The sequence below is a fragment of the Phaenicophaeus curvirostris genome, chromosome 2, assembly GCF_032191515.1.
Source record: "Phaenicophaeus curvirostris isolate KB17595 chromosome 2, BPBGC_Pcur_1.0, whole genome shotgun sequence".
Taxonomy (NCBI): Eukaryota; Metazoa; Chordata; class Aves; order Cuculiformes; family Cuculidae; genus Phaenicophaeus; species Phaenicophaeus curvirostris.
In genome coordinates, this window is record NC_091393.1 from 116,525,909 (window position 1) to 116,550,055 (window position 24,147).

General features: G+C 38.7%; 1 protein-coding gene across 3 annotated transcripts in view; it reads right to left on the reverse strand.

Annotated features, from left to right (window-relative positions):
* ASAP2 (ArfGAP with SH3 domain, ankyrin repeat and PH domain 2) overlaps nucleotides 1–24,147 on the reverse strand; it is a 91,585-nt gene that overhangs the window by 41,039 nt on the left and 26,399 nt on the right. For all 3 annotated transcript variants that reach the window (XM_069850505.1, XM_069850506.1, XM_069850504.1), the window contains exons 4-7: nucleotides 15,047–15,121; nucleotides 13,445–13,494; nucleotides 3,347–3,476; nucleotides 923–1,008 (exon numbers count right to left, since the gene is read on the reverse strand). In XM_069850505.1, the coding sequence (XP_069706606.1) occupies nucleotides 923–1,008; nucleotides 3,347–3,476; nucleotides 13,445–13,494; nucleotides 15,047–15,121 (341 nt within the window). The remainder of the gene's footprint in view (nucleotides 1–922; nucleotides 1,009–3,346; nucleotides 3,477–13,444; nucleotides 13,495–15,046; nucleotides 15,122–24,147) is intronic.

Consider the following 24,147-nt stretch of genomic DNA (forward strand, 5'->3'; position numbering starts at 1 on the left):
TTCCTCCAATTAATCAGAAAAAGAGTGATTCTTTCAATATAGTTTTATCCCACTACTTATGCAACACTTTTTTTTTTGAGCACACAATTAATTCAGATCATTGTTATATACACTCAAAAAAAGCCCATCAAAACTAATGGACCACCAACTAATAGACCAAACTGCCAGCTCTGTTTCAAGAATAGCTTATGAAATATGTCAAATTCTTGTGCAACACTCCTTTGGACGTTCTATTCTATGGTACTAGTTCAACCTGCTCATTTTGGAATAAAGGAACAAAAATAATGACTACTCTATGAGAAAAGCAATTTGTCAAAAGACATTAGCAAACAACTGAATGAAGTTTGCCAACAACACCAAGCTGGGTGATGCAGTCAACATGCTGGAGGGAAGGGAGGTCATCCAGAGGGACCTGGACAGGCTTGAGAGGTGAGTCTATGTGAACCTCATGAAGTTCAACAAGGCCAAGGGCAAGGTACTACATCTGGATCGAGACAATCCCAATCCCAATTAAAGGCTGAGCAGAGAATGGATTGAGAGCAGCCCTAAAGAGAAGGGCTTGGGGTTGTTGGGTAATGGCTTTGAGCTGAAAGAGGGTAGATTTAGATTAAAGAAGAAATTCCTCACTATGAGGGTGGTGACGCACTGGAACAGGTTGCCCAGAGAAGTTGTGGCTGCCCCATCCCTGGAAGTGTCAAGGGCAGGCCGGATGGGGCTTTGAGCAACTTAACCTTGCACAAAGTGTCCCTCACCATACCAGGGGGGCTGGAACTGGATGATCTTTAAGGTTCCTTCCAACCCAAACCATTCTAAGAGTCTATGAGACATTTTGAAAAATCTAGACAATTATGTCAAAACCAAATTTGTTTTGGAACAAAGCATTACTCATTTTTGTGTAGGTAAAAAGAAAACTAAAACATACTTGCACTGAGCATGAAAATACTTGATCAAGTTCTGAAGCAAGTCCACTCCTTTTTTAATCTTGATTTCATTGACTTTCAGCAGGTACTGTTAAAACAGTAATTCACAAAAGAAATTATTATTACTGTCACACTATTTTTTAACATTTTATTTTCACTTATATTTCAACAAGTTTTAACAGTTGCAGATTTAGAAGACCTAAAAGAGAATGTGTCAAACAGCAATTTCAAGGGTTAATCACACAAAAGCAATTGTTGTCACCACTGATTTTTGATACTCTGTGGGGATACCTCAATGTGATTAGTTCAAATTGTTACCACACCCTGTGTGGCTCCTAATGGAAGCCTGTGTTAAAGGAAGCATAAGGTGATTCCGGTAGTAAATTCAGGAACCCATTCTTAAACCTAGCAGCCCCTCTAGGTATCTATCTCACTAGTTGTTAAATTCATTGCTAAATAGATGTCATTAACAAAGAAAGCAATTTACTTGAAAAAAAGGCCTGTGATTATTTTAACCATTTTTTAAATCTGCCTTCCAATTTCCTCTATCAATTCCTCACACACAGCAGTTACAGCAAATTACAGTTTAGCAAGAGATTTTAAAATCTATTGTCAAGCTACAAAAAAGTGCAATTAGTGTCCTTTTGTATTAGGCACAATCAAAGTCCACATTAAGTGACAGCTTCTCCCCTGAACACCAGAGAACAAAAGATGTCAGCCATGCAAGCAAAAGTAAGATTGGCCAAATATTTACAGGAGACTAACTGTCCATTAAATGAGGACAAGTTTTAACCCCTGCTTAGACAATAACCTCCAGGCAAAGAAGCGAATGTCTTCTTAGCAATACTCTAATGCATCTGGCTTTCCCCTGCCTGCAGTACGCCCTAAATGTTTTAGAACCACTAAAATAAATTAGTGTCTAAGTGCTAGCATTCAATCTTGCAGCTTTTTATGCTGGTTCAGGTGAACAGATGATTAGCCTAAATATAAATGCATGCATTTGATAGTATTTAGTTAGAAGAATCACCTCTCTAGCTCCTGTTCATTTATAAAGGAACTCTAGGCACTTCGCATTTTGTTCAATTTCATAATTTATAGAGAACTAGCTAGTACATATGATAAAACTTCAGTATGCAGATTTAGACTGGACATAAGGAGGAATTTCTTCACAATGAAAGTGGTGACACACTGGAACAGGTTGCCCAGAGTGGTGGTGGCTGCCCCATCCCTGGAGGTGTTCAAGACCAGGCTGGATGAGGCTTTGGGCAGCCTGATCTAGTGGAAGGTAGGAGGAGTTGGAACTAGATGATCTTTAAGGTCCCTTCCAACCCAAACTGTTCTATGATTCTATGTCACATCTCTGATTTACTAACAAAACTAAAACATCCCCATTTATGCCTATTCAGAGGTAAGAGTATAAGATTCCCTTTCCTCCAAATCAGAAGAAAAAGAGGATACATTTCAGCTATTCCACATTTACTGTAACTTGATCCAGTTTTACAGACTTCACCCTACATGTTAGAATCGCTACAGCTGACTGAAGTGAACTCCTCCTTTACTGTGATACAGGAAGAGAGAAGCATCTGTTCCTGATTGTTTCTTAGGAAGGTTACAGATGGGCAATTAGCTGGCAACATCCATACTTCATGGGGTTCTCAAATCCCTTCATCAGTTTTGAATGCTTCTGTCTGTCTCCATATGGGAATGTGAAGCTTTTTTTCTACCAAGTACCAGTGCATAGAGATACTAAAAGCAAATTCAGGACAACTGCTGCTAAGCTTTGATGATATATAAGTAAAATTAGCTTTATTCATAGTAAAACAAGAAGAAACAGCCACAGTTATGGTTTTGAGTTAATGCGTAAGAGGAACACAGCAACTTGATTTCCTAGTCACAGAATCTCGTATGTCCTTAAAAGAATCAAAAAAAAAACATTTACATCAGATTTAATGTAGTGCAAAATCCCAAAGATTTCCAAGTAGAAACATTCCAAAACTTCTTGAAAGACAACAGAATTCAATCCTTATCACCTTTGTTTTAGTAACTGCCCAACAGTGTGCTAGGCTGGAGTCTCTCCTCACAATAATGCAACAGCTGTCAGCACAGGAACAATTCAGAGAATGATCTACAGCTTAAAATAACTTATTGTGAAGCAGTAGTGTAAAGTCTTACTTATTATAATCTCAGAGTTTAATTGAGTTTTGCATTATTTATTTATTCCACGATTTATTTGTTAAGTGAAATTAGAAAAGACTTAAATTCCCTGCCAAGTTAGCACATCAAGATAAAAGAAGTGTTTTAGCAGATCAGTTCACTAATAACTTGGCATTTCCTTTTAACATCACAGCTGCCATTAAACAATTGTGTTTTTCAAAATTTTCTTTAAAATAGTACCAGAACAATATGAATTTCATGTTGAATCTTACCTCACACATCTGTAACTGGAAGAACCTTCTTTCTTTCTCCATCTCTTCTGCAATTTCAGCTCCACTTATTTCCGTACGAATCATCCCATGCAGCTTAGCATGTTCTTTTTTCTCCTTCTCTATTTTTGTACTATAAGGCAAAGAATCAGCCAATGAAGTGAGAAATCCACAACATCTCAGGAAATCTGATTATTCACTAAGTCTACTGACAGATGCAGAGCTACTCTAGTAGCTGTGCATATGACTTACTTCCAGATGACACTTCATTTGAAATTTGACAATGACTAAAGATCAGCAGTGACATACAGTAGCTAAAATCTAATTCAATCATCTGTTAAAATAATGTCCCGATAGATATTCCAAAAGAAGTTACTAACCGAGAGGAAGATACTAAGTTCTGGCACTGAAGAAAAAAAATGCAGAAACAAAATGAATTTTCATTGAAGTAGGGGGATGTTTAATCCCCACTGACCAAACATTGGTTAACAGAGTTCAATTATGTCACCAGATTTATTGAGTCTTGCCTGTCATCAAGTCATCTTCTATATATACAGGGTCTCCTAAGCCAAAATCACAGTTGCCATCTCTACTTGCTGCTGAGCCAGTTGGCACAGGGAATGCCGGCCAGCCGGCTGTGTTGCAGACTGCAAAGTCTGCTAGACCAGCTGTCCTAATTCCCTAAAAGTTTCCACAAACATTTTCCAAGAGCTCTGAATAAAACAGGTTCTCCTGCAGAATATAAATGAATAACCGATGCCTGCTACGCAGTATAACTGCCCTAAACACATTTGTGCATTTGTTACAGCTCTTCTCCACGCTGTTCCTAAAGGCAGTATCACAATTTCACTACCCAGTTCAATAAGCCTGATGTGAAAGAAACCCAGATTAATAAAAGAAAACACACCAGGATGTTTACTTTTTGGAGAAAGACTTTCAGTTTGCCACTTGTACCATTTAGATGCTGAAAATTCTGGAAAGAGCTTCCTGAGGAAATGCTATCCTGCTTTTGAACAGGAGGAAGCATTACACAGGAATACAGGAAGCAGACAAGAGGAACAAATAATAACACAGGCACTGTCGTACCTCCTCTGGGGCAGTCAAGTGTTTCTCAGCTCTCTCTGAAGAGATGACATGTCTCGAGTGCTCTCTTAACCTGATGTTAAGATTACTCTAACAGCTTCTGGGAAAATGTCCCAGATGGTATGAGGAATTCCAATCAACAATATATTCTGTGCTTATACTTCTCAAGAAGGAGCAACTGCCTCCTCTTATGGCTCAAGCGGCAAGGGAAAACTAGAATTAATCCCATTAATCTCACCCCGTAACATTCCCACTGCGCCCTCGGTACCAGCAGGCACAGCAGAGCCAGCCCCACGCAAAATTCTAGCAGACAGCACATCCAGCACTGCGCTCCTTCACAGCCCATTGTATCCTGCCAGGAGGAGACGTTTGGAGAAAATCTCTCCTTTGAAGTAAATATTCTGAAAATCTTCGCTCATCTGAATAAAAATGCGATTCCAGAACATTGTTTTCGTCAGAAGGAAGTCTGTACTCTCACCCACTTACTGCCGATTATGCCATTTTGTAGGTATGGAAAACAGAGTCTAATCAAAACAATTAACTAGACATCAACTGTGAACAAGTAAGATTCACCTCTACAGAGTCACTGAAAATTACAAATAATGTAGCTCCTTTCTAGCACATCGGGAGGGGTATTCACATCCCATGATACTCGATAGTTCTAGGAAAGACGAATCTTGGAGTAAAGAAACAGGATGGTTTTAGCTCTGTCAATTTGCATATTAATCTAATGATTCACAAGGCCAGAGAATTCACTGAAATGCAAGTCAAGTCCAATCATTATCAATAGCTTTGAATTTTATTTTCATTGTTTATGGAAAACACCCAAATCAAGGACGACATAACCACCTCTAAAATTTTAAGAGGTTATTAACATGCCTTAAGGTGTCTCTAAATGGCTAGTTAAACCTAGAGATAACAAATACTGCCAATAATCCAAAAATTACACAGAATATTACAGTACACATTGTTTTCAGAAATGGAATTCCTTTTAAAGAAAGAACTAGGCTTGGGTGGAAGAGTCCTTTCTGCTCTTTAAGGATAATCATACCCCACAGGTGAAAGACGGTTAAACCAAGACTAAAGCATACTGACATTTACCAGGTAATTCAGAGAAATGAAACATCCTTGAAGCTATTTGCTGGAGCTTCAGGCTCCATAGCTTCAAAAACTCTGAAGATGTTTTAAAACCAAACTAACTCTTGGTGACAAGTACCAGAGATACACGATGGTGTATTTCCCATTTGCATTGCCTTAGTATTTGTGCTTTCAGTCTCTCACTACATTTTCAGCTTTGTAATCCAGAATTTAACCCATTGTTTTGCTACAATAACACGCTACCTCTGATATCATACCACAAGGTATTTTGTCTCTAGAGAACCACAGAAACCTGTGTTGCAGGCAAATCTTCTGGCTGCATTTCCTACCTAATTGCAAGGGGCAACTCAGTTACAAGCATCACTCTGCTGTGATATTAACCAAATCCTCCCAGCAAAGGCAGTTCTATGATGCACCACTGCAGGATTTCCAAATATTGCAAGGTTTTTATGTTTTGCAGGCAGAGCAATTAAGCAACATAAATAAGAGAATTGGGAAAACTCTCGAAAAATCCTCTGGAAGCAGTTCAGAAGAAAGCAAGTGTTGCGTAAAGCTGCTGTTGCTGAAGCTCATGCAGCACATATCACATACACAGACGTTGCTGACTACGATTAAAATCTCAGCACACGTCAGTCCATTTACACCACAGCTGCACATGACTAATAGCGAGCTCAGATTTGTCTAACAGACAAGTAAAGCTGAAATACAGGATAAGGAATTACAACAACAAAGACAATCAGATATAAAATAAATGGTCTTGCCTGTTCAGTTTCCACTATATGGCTATTTTCACAGCTCCAGTTTGAAAGGGAAGTGTTTTTCAATATGAATTTCCATTTGTATTTCAAAGAAATCAATTTTGTCATATAGGTTATGGTGAAAATAGACATCAAAGTAGGCCTTTTTTTTAAAAAATAACACTTTAAAAAGGACAGGCCCTATATTACTGTTTAACACTCCAAAGTCTGGAGTTTATTTGCAGCCATTGAACAAGGGTAAACAAGTAGAACACTCCGAGTACCTGCAGGAGTAGTGAAGTGGCTGCAACTCTGCCTTTCTCCCTCTCCTTCCCCATACAGCAGTAAGCCAAGCTGAGTCTAGCTATGTATATGAGAAGGTGCGGAGACTGGGAATAGCACCTGGAAGGCACAAACTTGAATGGGGAGAACTCTGGAAAATGGAGTGCTTCCAAGGACTATTTTGTTTGACAAAATAATATACATATTCATTACAAATATCCTTTCTTTGTCTGGTCTTCCTTTTCAGCCCGACTGTCCATTTTCAGCTCTGGCATCCTAGCCATCCAGTGAAAGAGTCCCCATCTTACTCTATCCTATCGTCAGCCAATGCTGACCATAAGGCATGATCCTCTCTCTCATCACCCAAGTCCTGAATGGACAAGTCATCTTTTCCCTTTGGAATTGCTGGAAAGCTTTTCCCTTTCACTCACCCTGCACTGGAGGGTGGGAGAGAAGAGGGCAGAATGAGCAAAGCATGTCCGTATCTTTCCAGTATTTTATCTCTAATATCTGCAGATTTATTCAAAGCTTTTTCCATTTAATTTTCAGTTAATCTCTTTCAAAATGATAATAGTTAATACGCAATTGCAGGCTCAAAGCAGTGTATTAAAGCTATCTTGTTTAGCCCTTTCATTCTCTGCCACTGTTTTCAAAATGTGACCTCCACTTCGTCTTAGGTACACTCTTTAAAAGGAAATGTGGCAGAAATACCTACAGTTTATGAATATCAATGATCTACTGAGTCAGGTTAGTGGGATGAAGAAGTAAATTGAGAAAAACCTGCAGAATTTTCAGATAGTTTTGTTTTAGATGATGTTGTTTAAAAAAAAAAAAATTAGTTTCCCAAACTGAAAACATCACTAGTTAATGAAATAGCTACAGACATCTTTACAGAAGTCTGTAATAACAATTTTTCCATTCTTCAACTGACTTCAGATGGTTCAGAAACAAATTATAGAACACTTTGAGTTGGAAGGGACCTTTAAAGATCATCTAGTTCCAACTCCCCTGCCATGGGCAGGGACACCTCCCACTGGATCAGGTTGCTCAAAGCCCCATCCAACCTGGCCTTGAACACCTCCAGGGATGGGGCAGCCACAACTTCCCTGGGCAACCTGGGCCAGTGCCCCATCGCCATCATAGTGAAGAAATTCCTCCTTATATCTAGTCTAAATCTGCCTCTCTCCAGTTTATACCCATTCCCCTTAGTCCTATCACTCCATGCCTTTGTAAAACGTCCCTCCCCAGTTTTCTTGTAGCCACTTTCAGGTACTGGAAGGTCGCAATAAGATCTCCATGGAGCCTTCTCTTCTCCAGGCTGAACAACCCCAACCCTCTCAGCCTGTCCTGGTATGGAAGGAGCTCCAACTCCCTGATCAACTTTGTAGCCTCCTCTGGACTCGTTCCAACAGCTCCATATCCTTCCTATGATGACAGTCATATCTAGATATGAGTGCTTGCATTTCTGCACAGTAATGTATCACACCTCCGCCTACTGCCACAAGCACATTCAAACAACTTGTTCTCTTCACTCAATTGTGTATAAGAGACTTTTAAAAGGAGAATGGCAAAGGAGGAGAGGGAGCCAGTGTTCCCAGGAAAAGCTTGTTAGTTTTCATTAAGCATTTATGTTTCATAGCATTACCACAACACTTGTTAGCACAGGACTTTTGAAGGTAATAGGTATTTAGAGGCCTGACAATGAGACGCCTTTATTTAAAAAATTAACATTTCTTTCTCTTCAGGAAAGACAGGTTTATGTCTGGAATACAGACACTACTATTTAGGTAAAAAAATGAGAAAATAATACGCTTCAGTCAGTTTATGCTTCTATTTCCTGCTCAAAATTGATACAATGCCTTTACCTCAAAAACTACCACAACAAGACCGATTAAACTGAAGAATGTGGGTGAAGTCTGGCTTGCTGCCTTGTTGAATACAGTCTGCCTGCTGAGAGAATGAGCAGTTTTTATGACATGTGTACTCTTTCCCCACATGCTCCCCCGGCGCGTCTGCCATTAGTGTTTAAGTACATGGGGGAAAGCAACTGCCTTGTAACAAAAAGAGCTCAGCCTGCACCAATTCTACCCCAAGGACACAGACAGCCTGGTCCCACCGCGGTGCTCGAGTGGCAGGCAGCATCACCCAGCTTTTATATGGGAAACAAAGACTGTAACGGAGGTCCCAGGAGAAAGGCACTGCTTTTAACTACCTTAAAGCTTTAAAAACATTTTAAAATCTTTATGGCTTCAACTGAGGCATGTTAATGATTGATGGTGAGAAAAGATGAATTATTCATGAATGTCACCTCGGGATGTTCCCAATTTTTGATTGAGGTGGGCTGGCACAAAGCTCTAAGTAAGTTACTCCTCTTATTCCCACAGTCAAGAACAGTCCCAAGGTGTAAAGAAACTGGATCTAACCTCCCTCTGTTACATCAGCTAAGGGCATCTTCAGGAAAATACTCTAAGAATTTAAGTGGTTACAGGGCGAAGAGGTTGCATAATACTCAACATGATGGACGGCGATCCAAGAGCATAAGAACGGATCTTAGCATCGCTCTCCCAAACAAGACTAGATACAGCGTAATTTTTAAATGCACTTAATTACATACAGAGCTTGAAGTAGCAGCTCAGAAATTGTCATGGGAGAAAACAAAAACAAAACAAATGCTACTTTTTAATGAACTTATTTTCTTTCAAACATCGGTCACACTTGGGTATATTAGTACTTGGTATGTCATCACAAAGGTGCAAGTAAGAGAGATGAAATACTGAGGCAAATAAGCTCCAGTTCTTCCTTATAAAGACAGCCCACTGAGACAGAAATTAGGAAGACACTGTCACTTCTCCACAGGCAACAAAAGTACCACTTTGATATCTGGCGCTTAGCTTCACTGGTCTGTACTTGTGACTAGGAAATGCAGATGAACGGTATGACTTTAAGCATATGATACAGAGAAATACTAAGACGAAGACCAGCCTAGCAGCCTTGGATGGTTTGTTAACCCAAGGGAAAAGAGAAAGATGGGGAAAAAAACACAGATATTCACATACTTGAAGAAGTATCACTGGAAAAGGTAGCTAACTGAGCATAAACCTAGGACCGTTTTTAGGCTCAGTCCAAACAAGGAGTCATCTAAGGTAACAGACTGAAGAAGGCTGAGCCAAACTCTGGCTTTCAACACCTACACGCACCATCCTGCTCTGGCAATACCAACTGCAGGTGAGCCTGAGGTTGGTTCTCCCAGTCCTTTTGCCCTTTTCTTTAAGGCAGAAACTGGGAAGATTTACAACACAGAAATTCAACTCGTGATTAAGATTTTTTGACATGACTCTGCTTCCACTGCTACAGCTGACCAAAATGCACAGCTATAAGGAAGTTCAGATCATTTTGGGACAGCCACAGAATCAAAACAGTTATCATCTCATGAGACCTCAGTACTGTGTACAATAACAACCCAGAACACCTCACTGTTTTCCTTTGTCCAGAATTAAGTAGATGATAAAGCTGACCTGAACAGATTCAGCTTATGTTAACATTCTGACTTTAGCTTCAAAATCACATCATTAAACATCCTATTTCTGACTTGTGAAGACCAGTTATAACTGGCAACACCTCAGCTTATCTGGGAACCAATTTTACATTTAACAGGGTCTGACAAATCCTGCAGTCCTACTGCAGGGACAGTTCTGTTAAGTTTGAACTTAATAGAACTATGGAAAATTGGTCTGCTTCTTGGTAAAAATGAGGCAGCTTGCACTGAAAAACAATATTCCTTGACTGCCAAACTTAAGCTACAATAAATAATTTCTGCTGTTGTAAAATAACCACAAAAAAAAAAAAAGCCCCTTGTTTAAAAGAATATTCCTGTATATAGAATTCCCAGGCTCCTTGTTCCAAGCTTCAAGCAGATGATCCTTTGGTCTTGATCAAAGTGAAGGAGTGCAACAGGCTAGACTAAGAGCTTTAAACTCTAGAATACTGAAGTGGAGCTTTCATCTAACCACTTAAAAAAAATAGAGTGCATAGAAAGTGTACCAGCCCACCACCTGGAAATATCACAGAAAATGGTAATGGATCTTGCAGAATTTCTTGAAGAACATGTGCTACCTTCCTTCAGTTTTTGCATGTTGAATAATGTGACACATAAAAAGCTTAGAAATAAGCATTGTCCAGGAGGTGTGCTTAGTTTGTTAAAAAACTTGCAAGAACTACAGACATAACCTGGAAAGGCCAACTCCTTATAGTGCAAAAAGGAATATGCCACAGATCGGAACCCAAATGTCTTACTTGAAAGCAAAATCATAAAGCAGTCTTTCTAAAGGACTGTTGGTTAAAAGAAAAAAATTAAAAGATCTCATGGTATCATACAACCAGCATGGGCTTCAATCCCACAGACAGAAAATGAACACAATGCCAACATCGCACATGCAAGTCCTGATGAAATAACATATGCAACAACATTTCCAGGTATCTACTGCCCTTAAGCTCAAATGAGAGATCTCAAATATACAGACTCAAATACATTTTCTATGGGCATTTTTACTTCTCAAGCACTTAACTAAGTTTAAAAAGCAAATTAAAGTATTTCTGGAGTACCTGACTCTGAAGCAGAGCACCTGCTCTGACCAAACTGAGGATGATCAAAATATAAATCTTTAAATCACTGCAACATAATCATCCTGGTGAAATTCTAAAAGCAGATATCTTGGTGTTCTAACATGTTCTTGTTATATGTCCCCAGCAGTGTGTAAAGGTATTTTAAATTCTGCACATGAACTTTGTGGGACATCACTATGGATACGTCATGCATAAGGAAACAAGCTCTCAAATCCAGCAACCAAGCACAGGTAAACAACAGCAGACTAAATTCCAGAACTGCTCTTTATGGCCCACCCTCAGAGATCAACTACTGCCACAGGCAGTGGCAGCATTAGAAATCTTAATTACTTCAGCAGTCGATAGCTGGCACGGCACCAAATGAGATTATTCACTGGTATGAAGAACACGAAACACTGGAGCCATCACAGTCTTCCAAGGATTCAGGCTGTCAGACTGGAGGTTTATCTCAACATTTCAGAATGTCTTGTTAGAAAATCCAGCTACAGCAGCTAGGCAGCTTCAAAAAAACAAAAGCCACTCAGGTCCTACTGACAAACCAAGCCCAGAAAACAGTAATTCACTCATTCTCATTGTTATTCAGCAAAAGAATAAAGGAATTTAGCTAACTTGCTAAACTTGTTGCTTTTGTGAGTAAATCACCTAAAGGAATAACTTCTGAAGACAGTTTGCCCCATTACTTCATATGTGCCAGCTCAGCGGGCACCACAGAATCATGGTAACTTCGTACAATCAAAAAAATATAAGAAAAAGGTGCTAGATTCTCCACCAAAATAGGTGGTTGGGGACCTGCAAGCTATTATGTTAAGCAGTGCCATCATATGAGATTCTTCCGGACCTGTATCATCAGAAATGGTCAGTTACTTGCAGCACTATCTCAGAAAATCAAAGGTCCCGTATCTGTGACTTGAAATGCAATAAGTCACAATACTGGCAATACTGAAATAAAGAATAAAACCCAGTAGGAAATTCTGCTGTGGGACTGTCAGCTGTGCTGATACAGTTGACTTGGTCAACCCAGGAAACAACTATTCCTGATGTGGGGCACTAAACCATTCAATGATTTATAAGGTAAAAAAATTATGTTTGACCTTAAGTGCCATGCTTTATTGATGCATTTGATTAATAACAAAACTTTATATCCAACTAAATTAAAACTGGTTTTATAGCTGTTCATATTGTGTTTCAAGAACCTTAAAACAAGTGGCTCATGGTAACCTGGGCTAGATACACGAGAGACAGTCAACAAGGCTTAGGTAGGTGTTCATCCACTTCTAGTTCACAATATACCTGCTGAGAGCATCCAGTCTTGGCATTAAATGCAGAAAACACACAAATCTTTAAGCAAACTGAACTAATTCAATGTGGTTTACTAAGGTTCCCAGTACTGGATCAATCTAGAAGCACATGAAGTTTTGGAATGGTGGCAGTGAACCCGCCCAGCCTTACCACCTCATTGCTAAGTGCCAAAGGCTCAGCATGAAGCACAGTTTTCCTAAAGATCTCAGCACTGGGCACAGTCTCCACAGACAGAGTCATTACAAGAGTTTTAGGCTAACAAATACAGAACTAAATCTTGACTTGCACAATCCTGATGTTTGTTGTTAAGACATTTCAAAACACTCAGGCGTAAAGTATACAATTTCTCCTGCACTATTCTGACTAAAGACACTTACTGATTATACTGAACTAGTCACAGATGAGGAGAAGAAAAAGAACACCAACAAATAATGCTTAAAAGGACATCAAGTGCAATTATGTTCCTGCACCCTTGATAGTTAAGGATGAAATCAGGTTGGCTAACTTTTCCTTTTATACATCAGTGTCCTCCAGAAGTAAAGGAAGGCAGAAAAGTAAACAGAACTTCACACATAGATTACAAGGTAACAATGGATGCTATTACAAAATTCCCAATTAAAGCAACACTTTGTCAACTGAAGTGGAAGAACGTGCAGTGGAAGAATGTGCGCTGGGAGATTACACTCGTTACTTGGAACTTCATTAAACACAGAGGTCTACCGCAGACACTGTCATGACACACAAACACATACACACGCACACAAAAGACAGCTTACTCATTAAATAAGTCATATATTACAGAATGTGAAATGATTGTGTCTATGCACACGCATTTGCACACAGCTCCAGGTAGGTTTTAGAAAAAGAAGAAACAAAATAACCTCAGCTTCCCAGCGAGCACTTCTGTCTAGAACCTTAACATAAAGACCTTTATAGATTTCATATTGGCCTTTTATTTAAAAGTTTAAAAGATACATACACTTTTGTTTCATAGTCCTTCCAAGCTTTATCAAAGGGTTTTTTTAAGTCCTGTCAAGAAAAAGAAAAAAATATGGTTAGTTACTTACATGAAAAACACTGTGGATCTAACAATGAAGACACACCTTGGCCATTTGCCGAAGTCTACTGCAATAAGAGACTCCACTCTTTCTTGAATAGCTCACCTAAGGACTGTGTAAAAGCAACCTTGCACAAAGGAAAACCAATCTTGTATACAAAATTATTACACTAATTTTTAAAAGCATCTCTAGGACACTTTTTACTGCTCCACTTTACTCGTAGAAGGTATAACCACGTGTCGTCACAAGAGCACGCTATACGATTAATCACATCAGCTATTTGCTCATCACTCCACCTCTGGCTTCATGGGAAAGCAGTGCCTGTCCTAAGGCTGTAGTATAGTCTCGGCTAAGGATTTGATTCATTCCACTGAAGTTAAAGAAATCAATTTCCTACTGACTTAATGGGAACAGTATTGGCCATACAGCCCGACATAACTAACTCTGCTGAGCATTTTGAATGACCTGTGTTCCAAATTCCTTTATTTCTTCCATTTGAAGAAGACAATTTGGATAAAATGATCTTAACAAGTTGTAAAATTATTTCACTGATTTTTAAATATGCAGCAGTTGAAATTCTGCTGGAGTTCAAGAGATCAGCCAAATAACATCAACTGTCAGATGCTGAAAAACTTTGCAACTACAGATTAGGAACTAATTCCTACATGCCAGCTAGTTCTTTTGACAACTATAAAATTAATTAAAGCAGCATTTGATTATTTTCTCAAGTCAGGAACATGGGGCAGCACTGTATTGTATTAAATGTATTTACTCTGACACAGAAAAAGGGAACAAGAAAAGCAAAATGTGGTAAGCAAGCAACACAAAGATAATAAACCTATCTTATTAAACAATCTCTTTATTCTCCGGTAATTTATGGAGACGATTTTCAGTCTATGTAGATTTTTCTACCGTCAGTATCCTGGAACAATAGCTGCCAGTGGCTTCCTGTTTGCTCAGTAGTAAATGAAGCATAAGCCAAATCAGTTTGTTGGCTATAGGCTTTGAAACTTATAATAAACATATCATCATTTGAGTCCTCAGTTATTATTTCAAATAGGAAATAACCTCAGGGCACAGACAGATTTCAGCTTTGTTAAGAAAAATCCTACGCTCATGTGGTCTAATGCATCTTCCTGAATAATCCAAGTAGTTCCAGGTAAGTTTAGAATATAAAATAAATATATTAATAATAATCCTTTTAAATAAAGCACTACCCTCTCTCAATTAAATAAATATTTGGAAATTAATAATTCTTGCAACTCCTTCTCTGCTTATCTCCTATACCTCAGGGCTGCTTTTCTCAAATGTTGTTTGGTATACATAGCCAAGAGCACGCTGTACGTGGAACCACAAACAGAAGGGATGATTCAATTCACACACACACAAAAAAATCTCTTGTTTATTAAGTGAACACATTACTTTAGTATCTCATGCCTTCCACCAAATAAGTTCAAAACATTAGCTAAACGTATTTATTGTACTAACAATAGTTTTACATATAAATAAGAAGTTAAATATACCCCTTTTACTCCTTTTAGATCTCCCTTCAGCAAACTGTCCAATGGAAAAGTGATTATGTTGTTCATATTCTGAATCTGTAACAAGAAAATTAGACCAAAATATTTAATATATTTTAATGCAGGTGTACACTGTGTTAATTCACACATTTCAGAAAGTTTGACAAGGAAATCTCATATATTATTTTCCTAACCCTGCTCTGTGAAGATGTTTATCAGTAGACACTAATCAAAGGCGGAGGCAACATGAGTTAATTAAACTTACCCTGGAAACACTATAACCCAAGCTAGTAGGAAACCTGTAGAATTATGCCTAATGATAAATACCCAACAGTGACTCCAAAATAAGACCACTAATTATACATTCCCTGATTTTACTATTTAAATTACATGAAAACAATTATAAAATAGATAAAAGACAGAAAATTTTAAGTTCATCGGTATATTTTAAATTAATCATGTTTCTTTTCCAGTTCCTTCAGACTTATTCCGTAAAACGCATCCACTGTTCTCACAATACGAGGCATCTTCTTCTGACAGAAGTTATAAAGACAAAGATTGCTGGCCTGTAAGAAAGCCATTATTCAAATATTTTCCATGTATTCTTAAAAAAGTAATACATCTGCCTTATTTATCTTACCCAGATTTTGAAATAGGCTTTTATGAGGTCTTGGATAAGCAAGTAATTCAAGAGTAAACAAGTAATCCAAGAAGAAAAAAAAAAATCAAATTAAGACAACAGTAAAATAATCATGGTTCTAGTTTAAGTACCTGTACGATAATGTTTGATAAGGAAAATGACTGAAGACAGAGGGTAGAACTAAGATAGTAAGTAGCATACACCAGGAAAAGAAAGACTTAGTGCCCAATCCTTTATGATTCAGGGAAAATGTCCATCATGTCTGGGCACAGAGTTTAAACTGTAACAATTCAAATGGATTGCAGTGAAGAGTATTTTAGGACCTTACAATAGAGGGGAAAAAAGAATAACTGTTGCAGCAGTGTGGTGAGGTTGCCTTTGGAGGGATTTCTTTTTTGATGTTATTGTTTGCTGTTCTTTTAGGACATTATTTTATTCAAGAAACACTGAAATGCATACATAACAATGGATTTCAAATCATAGAATCATAGAATCACCAGGTTGGAAAAGACCCATTGGATCATTGAGTCCAACCATTCCCATCAAACACTAAACCATGTCCACCAACGCCTCGTCCACCCGTGCCTTAAACACCTCCAGGGAAGGTGAATCAACCCCCTCCCTGGGCAGCCTCTGCCAGTGCCCAATGACCCTTTCCATGAAAAATTTCTTCCTAATGTTCAGCCTAAACCTCCCCTGGCGGAGCTTGAGGCCATTCCCTCTTGTCCTGTCCCCTGTCACTTGGGAGAAGAGCCCAGCTCCCTCCTCTCCACAACCTCCTTTCAAGTAGTTGTAGAGAGCAATGAGGTCTCCCCTCAGCCTCCTCTTCTCCAGGCTAAACACCCCCAGCTGATTATAGTGTTGCCTGACAAAATGTTCAAAGTACAGAAAGAACTTTGCACTATGTAGCAACAAACGCTTCTGTTTCTTCAGGAACATCAGTACCATTGAAGTCCCTTTTAGGGTAACCCATCCCAAGAAGAAAGGACACCAACAGGAACTCCAGAGAAAAACAGTTCCAATTGTCATGCTTCAGCCTCCCCAGAATTGAAAAATACATAACTTAATCACCTCATGGTTCACCTGATGTTTTGGCCTCACTAGAACAAACTCAGGGGTCTCATCCCCAGTGGTAACAACAGCTGCTCTTAAAATAAACAAACAAAGCTCCCAAACCTCTACCCTTCCTCTTCAAAACTTAAACAGATTACCTCTGCACAGGGAGGCTAAAGAAATATAGGAAAACTAATCTTTAAAACCTTACCACAAATTAGGTTTCCCCTCCTCTGTTCTCCTCTTCCTCCTCTTCAAAACACTGGAAGATCCAACTACAGCCCCTTAGAAACAAGCTGATACTAATTTCAGCTTTTCGTGCTTGTTTTTAACGTAATTCCTATAAAAATTGAATGTTTAGCTGGTAGGTGCTGGAAATAATCCCCCTTGTTGTGTTGTTAGCAGTACTACAACATCTGTACACCAGCATAGCCACATTTGTAGTTAATAAAATTATACATTGTAGAAAGAGGAGATAAGTGAAAAGGTTTAAATCACAGAACTTGGGTAGAAAAATAAAAACTTCTAGAAAAACACAAATGGAACGCACACACCTACAGACACACACACCCAGAAAGGCAACCCAGGCAGAGAAAAAGAAGAGGTCTAATCTAAGATCTCATCCTTTGCGAAGTTTTCCACTGTGGTTTTCTACATTATTTGCATGATGCTGTTGAAAGGTGTAACCTAAAGATCAGTACTTTCACAACCTTCATTTAATTATTTTTTAAATCCAGATAATTTACCACAAAGCAGACACAAAGCCTTTCTCAACAGCAGACTCGAGACAACTTTTTCCTTAAGGCAAAGAAGAAAAAATGTCAGACCCTCAAGTATTAACTCAGACATATTCATATAAACATCAATCAGCCTCCAAGTTCTGGACATTTCCTAGAAATTCCAGTCACGGCACCTGACAGTCCAAAGTGACTTTAAGAGAAGAATAGGAGGAAAAAACCCAACATGCTTTTTAAAAGTCTGAAGAACACTTGCCTATTCAAATTAATTCCTTCTGTGTGTTATCACCTCTATATCACTACCAGCCTATTGTATTCCTCGCACTTCTATTTCACTTGCAACAAATGTGAACATATATAATGCATGAACTTGTCATTATTAACCCAGTTAGATGAATCATAGACTCTCAGAATCGTTTGGTCTGGAAGGGACCTTAAAGCCTACCCAGTTCCAAACACCTCTCACTAGATCAGGCTGCTCAAGGCCCATCCAGCCCGGCCTTGAACACCTCCAGGGATGGGGCAGCCACCACTTCCCTGGGCAACATATTCCAGTGCCTCACCGCTCTCATAGCGAAGAAATTCCTCCTTATGTCTAGTCTAAATCTGCCCCTCTCCAGTTTATACCCATTGCCCTAAGTCCTATCACTATAAGCTTTTGTAAACAGCCCTCCCCAGCTTTCTTGTAGCCCCTTCGGGTACTGGAAGGTACCTGAAGGTGAGACCTCCTCGGAGCCCTCTCTTCTCCAGGCTGAACAACCCCAACTCTCTCAGCCTGTCCTCATAAGTGAGGTGCTCCAGCCCTCGGATCATCCTTGTAGCCTCCTCTGGACCCATTTCAACAGCTCCATATCCTTTTTATGTTGAAGATTCCAGAATTGGATATGATACTCCAAACGATGTCTCAAATCATACTTGCTCATATTTACAAATCGGTAAGCAGGAAGATCTTAATGTTTTCCCCCCCCTTCCTTGAAAAGCTTAAGCTGAACTATCTAAAAATACAGACCCATTTTTGGCACTTAGAGAAGCACTAAATATGCTTTGGCTCCTACTCTCTGTGTATACAGGGAGCTAAAAAGTACACAACTGTCTCAGCATTTTAACTATTTTATATTTTAAAGCATTCTTTTAAAAGATAGGCACAAAGGTACAGGAAAGCTTCACAGGAATTGAAGTCATCCTGTATCAGGAGCACTGGCAAGTTCCACGTGTTTAAAAAAAAAAAAAAGGGAAAAAAAAAACCACTTAACCTGGTTTCCACTTCCAACACTGCTGCTTTGGCAGGCTCGCAGTTTTCCTCTGACAGCTTCCAACAAGGTAAAATGACAGAGACAGGGGAATAAATTAAAACTTCCTAACTTGGAGAAGGCTCAGAGGAGGAGAGGAAGAAATGGCAGGAGGGAGAACATAAAAATAAACAAACACGCAGCTGCCAGATGCGATGGTAGAGGCAAGATCCAGGCCAAACTTTGCAAAGGGGAAAGAAGATTTTCAAGCAGTTGAAGAGCCTATGGCTAAACAACAAAGCTTATTTTAACAGGTCTCTTTCAGAACAGCTTCAGATGGTGGTGTCTGCAGCACTTCAAAAGGTTTTGTTGTTCTCTAAATGCGAGAAAAAAAGTTAAATGCTTTTCTCAACATGCAGATAAACAGAGTGCACCTTAAAACTAAAATTAAGGCAGCCAAACAGTGTATGATATGAACCCTATTGCCATTATTAAATTCTAGATATAGGTTCATGTACTTGGCTGTGGGCTTCTCAACCCCCAATGAACATGGATGCATACGAGTGACGGCAGTACCGCCTGCTGGCATTGTTTAAGCGATTTTCATTTTTTTATGGCAAGTACTATTGGATTGAATAGTTTCCAAAAGCTTTCCCAGTGATGTGAGCGTTAGTAGGACAATGCCAACCAACACAGCAGGGAGCAAGTAGAAATCAGAACATCTGTTATAGATGAGAGACAGCTTGTTCGTCTGCACTTCGAGCTTTTAGCATCTAGCCACAAGACTTCAGAAAATCACGTTACAAAGCCTTGTAGCACAAACTTCACCTTTGCGCCATGCCTCCCTCTTGCAGGCAAAGGACACAATGCTGCCTTCTCCCTGCCCCACCGGCAGCGTGGTGCTGTGCCCCATCGCACTGCATCCCTCCAGGCTGCTGGCTGAGGTGGGACGTCACCCACCACCCTTGTGTGCCATAGGAAATGTGAGTCCAGCAAAGCAGGAGCTGAACACCACTAAGAGCCCACATGGAGCTGCTGGCTCAGCTGCCTAGAAAAATATTGGATGTTGGCACCATGTACTACTTGGAAACAGCCCCTGTACCACCACCGCTACACAAACTACGGGCTAGGGACTTTTCTATTAGGAAGCGCAAGCACAAAATGACAGAGAGATTTTTTTTAAAGGTATTCTTAAAACCATAAAGCGTAGATCTTTAAAAGCGTAGAAAGAAAGAGACTTGAGGTTATTCCAGTCCATCTTCCTTGCAAGAGAAGAACTCCCAACGGTACATTTTTCTAATCTAGGTTAAACACCTAAGTGGTAAGCTTCTACCACTTCATCTGCAACACTTCATCTATTATTTTTCACACTGAGATCCCATTTATATGCAATTTATTATTTTCCTCTTCCACAATCACAGTTATCTGTGAGCCAAACTGTACATTCCAATTCTTCTAAGCTTTATGCATAAATCAACATATTCAAGCCTCAATCAGTTCTTGTTACAGTCCTCTGAATTTCTTCCAGCTGGATCAATTTCTTTTTGGCAAAGAAATAAAGATAAGATCCTAGGTGGACCTGAACTAATGCCACTAAGGAGAAATTACTACATCTCAGTTTACATCTTTACATGCGTAAATCAAACAGCATTCTTAATTTTTCCTCTCACCATTAAGCCAACCCTTCCTCAAGTGTATGAGTAAAAAACAGAAACAATGCAACTTAAATAATTAACTGTCACATTTAATAGTCCAACCTCAAATATGCACTTAACTAAGACAAGTCCTTCTAAATAAAATATGCTTGTGAAGTTTCAGGCACCAAACGTATTTTTAAATCCTTCGTCTGACCTATTATCCCAGAGAGAAAATTCTGGGAATACATTTCTAAAATTCATTATATACTACATAAACGGTGTTCCCTTCTATTTTGTTATTTGTTACCTTTTATGTTCAAGCAAACCACCTTTCTCCTTACATTTAAAAAATAAAGTACAACAGGACCATATGGTGAGAGAAATATTATTGGTGTTCTTCCATTTTTCCAGGCTAAAAATCCAGGGATTAATAATAGAAAAACTTCTCACATGGAGTCTCTTCCTCTGAGCTACCTTCCACACAGTGGAAATACCAGATTCCAGTCCTCCCACTTCAACATGTTTCACTAGCTTTAAATTTAAATAAATAAAAAAGGAGGGACAAGAGTATGTAGAAGAGCAACAGACAGAAAATGGAATTTGTTAAATAGCCACTTCATCTTCACAGATCAAATCTTGTTTCAAGGAGTGCTAACAAAGATGATGGGTGACTGCAGATTTTATTTCTTCCTCTGAGCAATTTAAGAATAGAATTTAAAGGAAAAAGTATTTCAAGTGCAAACTTGTTGCAATCAGCCTTTCCTCATCCTAACATTTTTCACATCGAGATTCACATCCCTATCACTTGGCACTGAATTTGTTAGGAAGGCAGAGTAATTAACACTATAAACAAGTGCCATACAGACCTAACCTACTCAGGAACTGTGGATGTCACTGGACCATCAAGAACTAACACCCAGGTGACCATCAAGAAGCAATACTATATGTGCCCAAAAGGTACTGTGTTACCTCTGAAAATGCCTCTACTGTTTTCTGATAGTTCACAAACAAAAGACACATTGATCACTCCATCTTCCTAAAGACATTTATAAACCAGAAGTTGGAGAACAATTTGTAGCTTGGTATTTGAGCCACGTTAAGAGAAGAAATAAATGTATACATCATAAACTGATCCAAACAATAGAAGTAACATGTTAGAAAGGCTAAAGTAAGTAGTTACAAGGACCTGGTACATCATAAAAATAAATTTATTACTTCTCTTACAGATATGTTTTATAAATCACTTCAAAAGTGAGAAGCCAAAAGTTCTTCAAAGGATGTTTTTTAGTTTTATGCACTATTTAAAAGTGCACACATGAAGGAAGCATAGCAAAACATATAAAAACCCAAGACGTGACCTTTAATGTGAATAGTTTACAGTTGAATAATTGGACTCCAAAAAAAAAAACAAACCACAAACAAAAAACAAAAAAACTTCAGCTGTTAATGAAATGGTTTAACACGCTGATGCCTTGATAAGGCCAAGAAAACATCAAAGTCTTTTGGAAAATCTTTAAAAAATATTAAGGAAAACAAGAACTTAACCCTCCTGTTGAAATAGAACAACTTTAGGATGGCTTTTCTCTACATTATTAAAGACAAGTTTAAGGTAAACCTTTTTGCAGTAGCATTTTAGAGCTACAGCTCCAAATGCCACCCAGGCCAAGAGCTGACAGAAGGCATCAGCTTCTAGAAACAAAAGCAAAATATATGACAAAGCAAAACTTGACAGTAGCCCTAAAGCTTTGCCAATGTTAATAGCTTTGGCATCTGTTCCAATCTGAACATGACTTCTCACTTCCTTGCGCATTCTCCACTCACTCCAGCTAAAAACTTCTGCAGACTCTCAGTGCCCTGTGAAACTCCAGGGATGGGTCTATTTAAAGAGAGTATCTTTCAAAGTATTTTTTTTAAGAACATAGGTTGTATGGCCCTGACTGCATTTTTGGGTTACAACGAATACATGTTGGGTGCTACAAGAACAGAGAGATGTTTTTTTCTACTGTCAACGTGCTTAAAGCTTTCAGAGTTGACCCCTTCAACACACCGTTAGAATGCATGGGGCTTGTGTTCCATACATGTCCATGACTGTAAAAAAATAGGACTTTCTACACTAGCCAATATCTTCGTAATCTCTTAGAACACTAGACCTCCATCAGTGACGAACAAATATTCAAAGTGATTGGTTACCAACAGTTTATTCTAGCAGTATTAACTTCTAATAGGTGCAGTTACAGGAAACTGTAATTTTGTCTTATAATTCTCTTATAATTTTAGAATTCTTGTTTATACACACAGCATTTTCATGCAAGAACGGAGGTTTTTTTGTATGTATTTCTTTCTGAAGGAAACTATTTTCTTAGATATCAAATTCAAAGATTATGAGGTTCCTCTATTTTTTCAGTTTTCGTTTGTTAGTCAGGAGACAACAAAAAACTTCGTATCTCAACAATATTATGCATATCAGGAAAGAGCAGAGTCTTAGAGAGACGTGCCCTTCATCAGACAGTGATAAAGAAGAGAGCAGGTGCTTATGCCATTGCAATGTAAAAAAAAAAACAATTACAATAATGTCCATGCAACATTATTATCCGCTTCAAAAGCAGAGAAAATGAGAACCACAAGCTGAGAAAAACTAAAGACTTAGCTACTTTCTCGTGATATATCCTCTTGTTACACATACAAACTGAAGCAAAAATACATACATGCTAGTGATAAAGCAGTACACAGCAAAAAGATTTAGAAATAGTCCTCAGAGAAGACATACAAAAAGCCTACATGGATAAGGAAACATAATATAAGCATGCATCCCACTTCCTACAGATATTTTAGTTCATTTTCCTTTCCAGTTTCTAGAAGAAAAGTTATTCTTGTCAAATATTTTGCAATGATAGCAATTACTGTTTCTAAGAGAACAAATGGTTAAGATTTTTGGTAAAATGACAATATTTTTTAGCTTTCAAAAGTCGTCTTGAAATATAATACATTAAAAGGTTTTTTCTGGGCAGGGGGTGCAGCTTTTAGTAGATTGCTTTTTAAAACCACCTAAACATCACAATTCCCAGATCCATTTGCCTAATGAAGTCACCATCTTGCAATTAGTATATGATAGAGAGGGGGTTTTAGTCAACAGAAGGTTACAATTAGAAGACCCATTCTATTTCCCTTCCTGGGTGAGCAGTGGACCTCCGTACGGGAGACTCGGGATAACTGACTGACTCACACTTCAGTAAAGATGCTTCTCCTGATACGTAATCTCAGATAATATTCGTACAACTAGAGATATTCGAATCAATATGACAAATATGAAATACATTTCATTGCTGATAAATACATTTGGCGCAAGATTCTCTCCTGTCAATAACATGATTGAGTAAAAGGAGAGGACAGCATCAGGGCCTCCCTAAATCCCATCAGCTGGAAACATTCCCTGAAGAACTGATTATGACCAGCTGGCTGCAAACTACAGACATTTGGTTGAGAGTCACAAAAGCATTTGATATGCCCAACCTATTGATTTCAGCAAGCAGAGACTTTTTAAGTGCTTGTAGGAATCTGGGTCACCTCCCCTTCCTTGCCCAGGGTTTAAGAGTTCTGTGGTTTCAAGTATATTTGGGACTTACTCAGACATGGGAAAGCTCTTGCTAGTAGAATGTAGTCAGAATCTGCTCCTTTTGTGCCCTCTGATTAATGTGAAATTGTGGCTGAAAATTCTCCATTCATAATTAAAACTCATGTTCTTCCATTTGGCTCCATCCCATTTGGGTCCCTGAATAGTGCTTTTTAGCCTTACTGGCTTCAGTTTCAG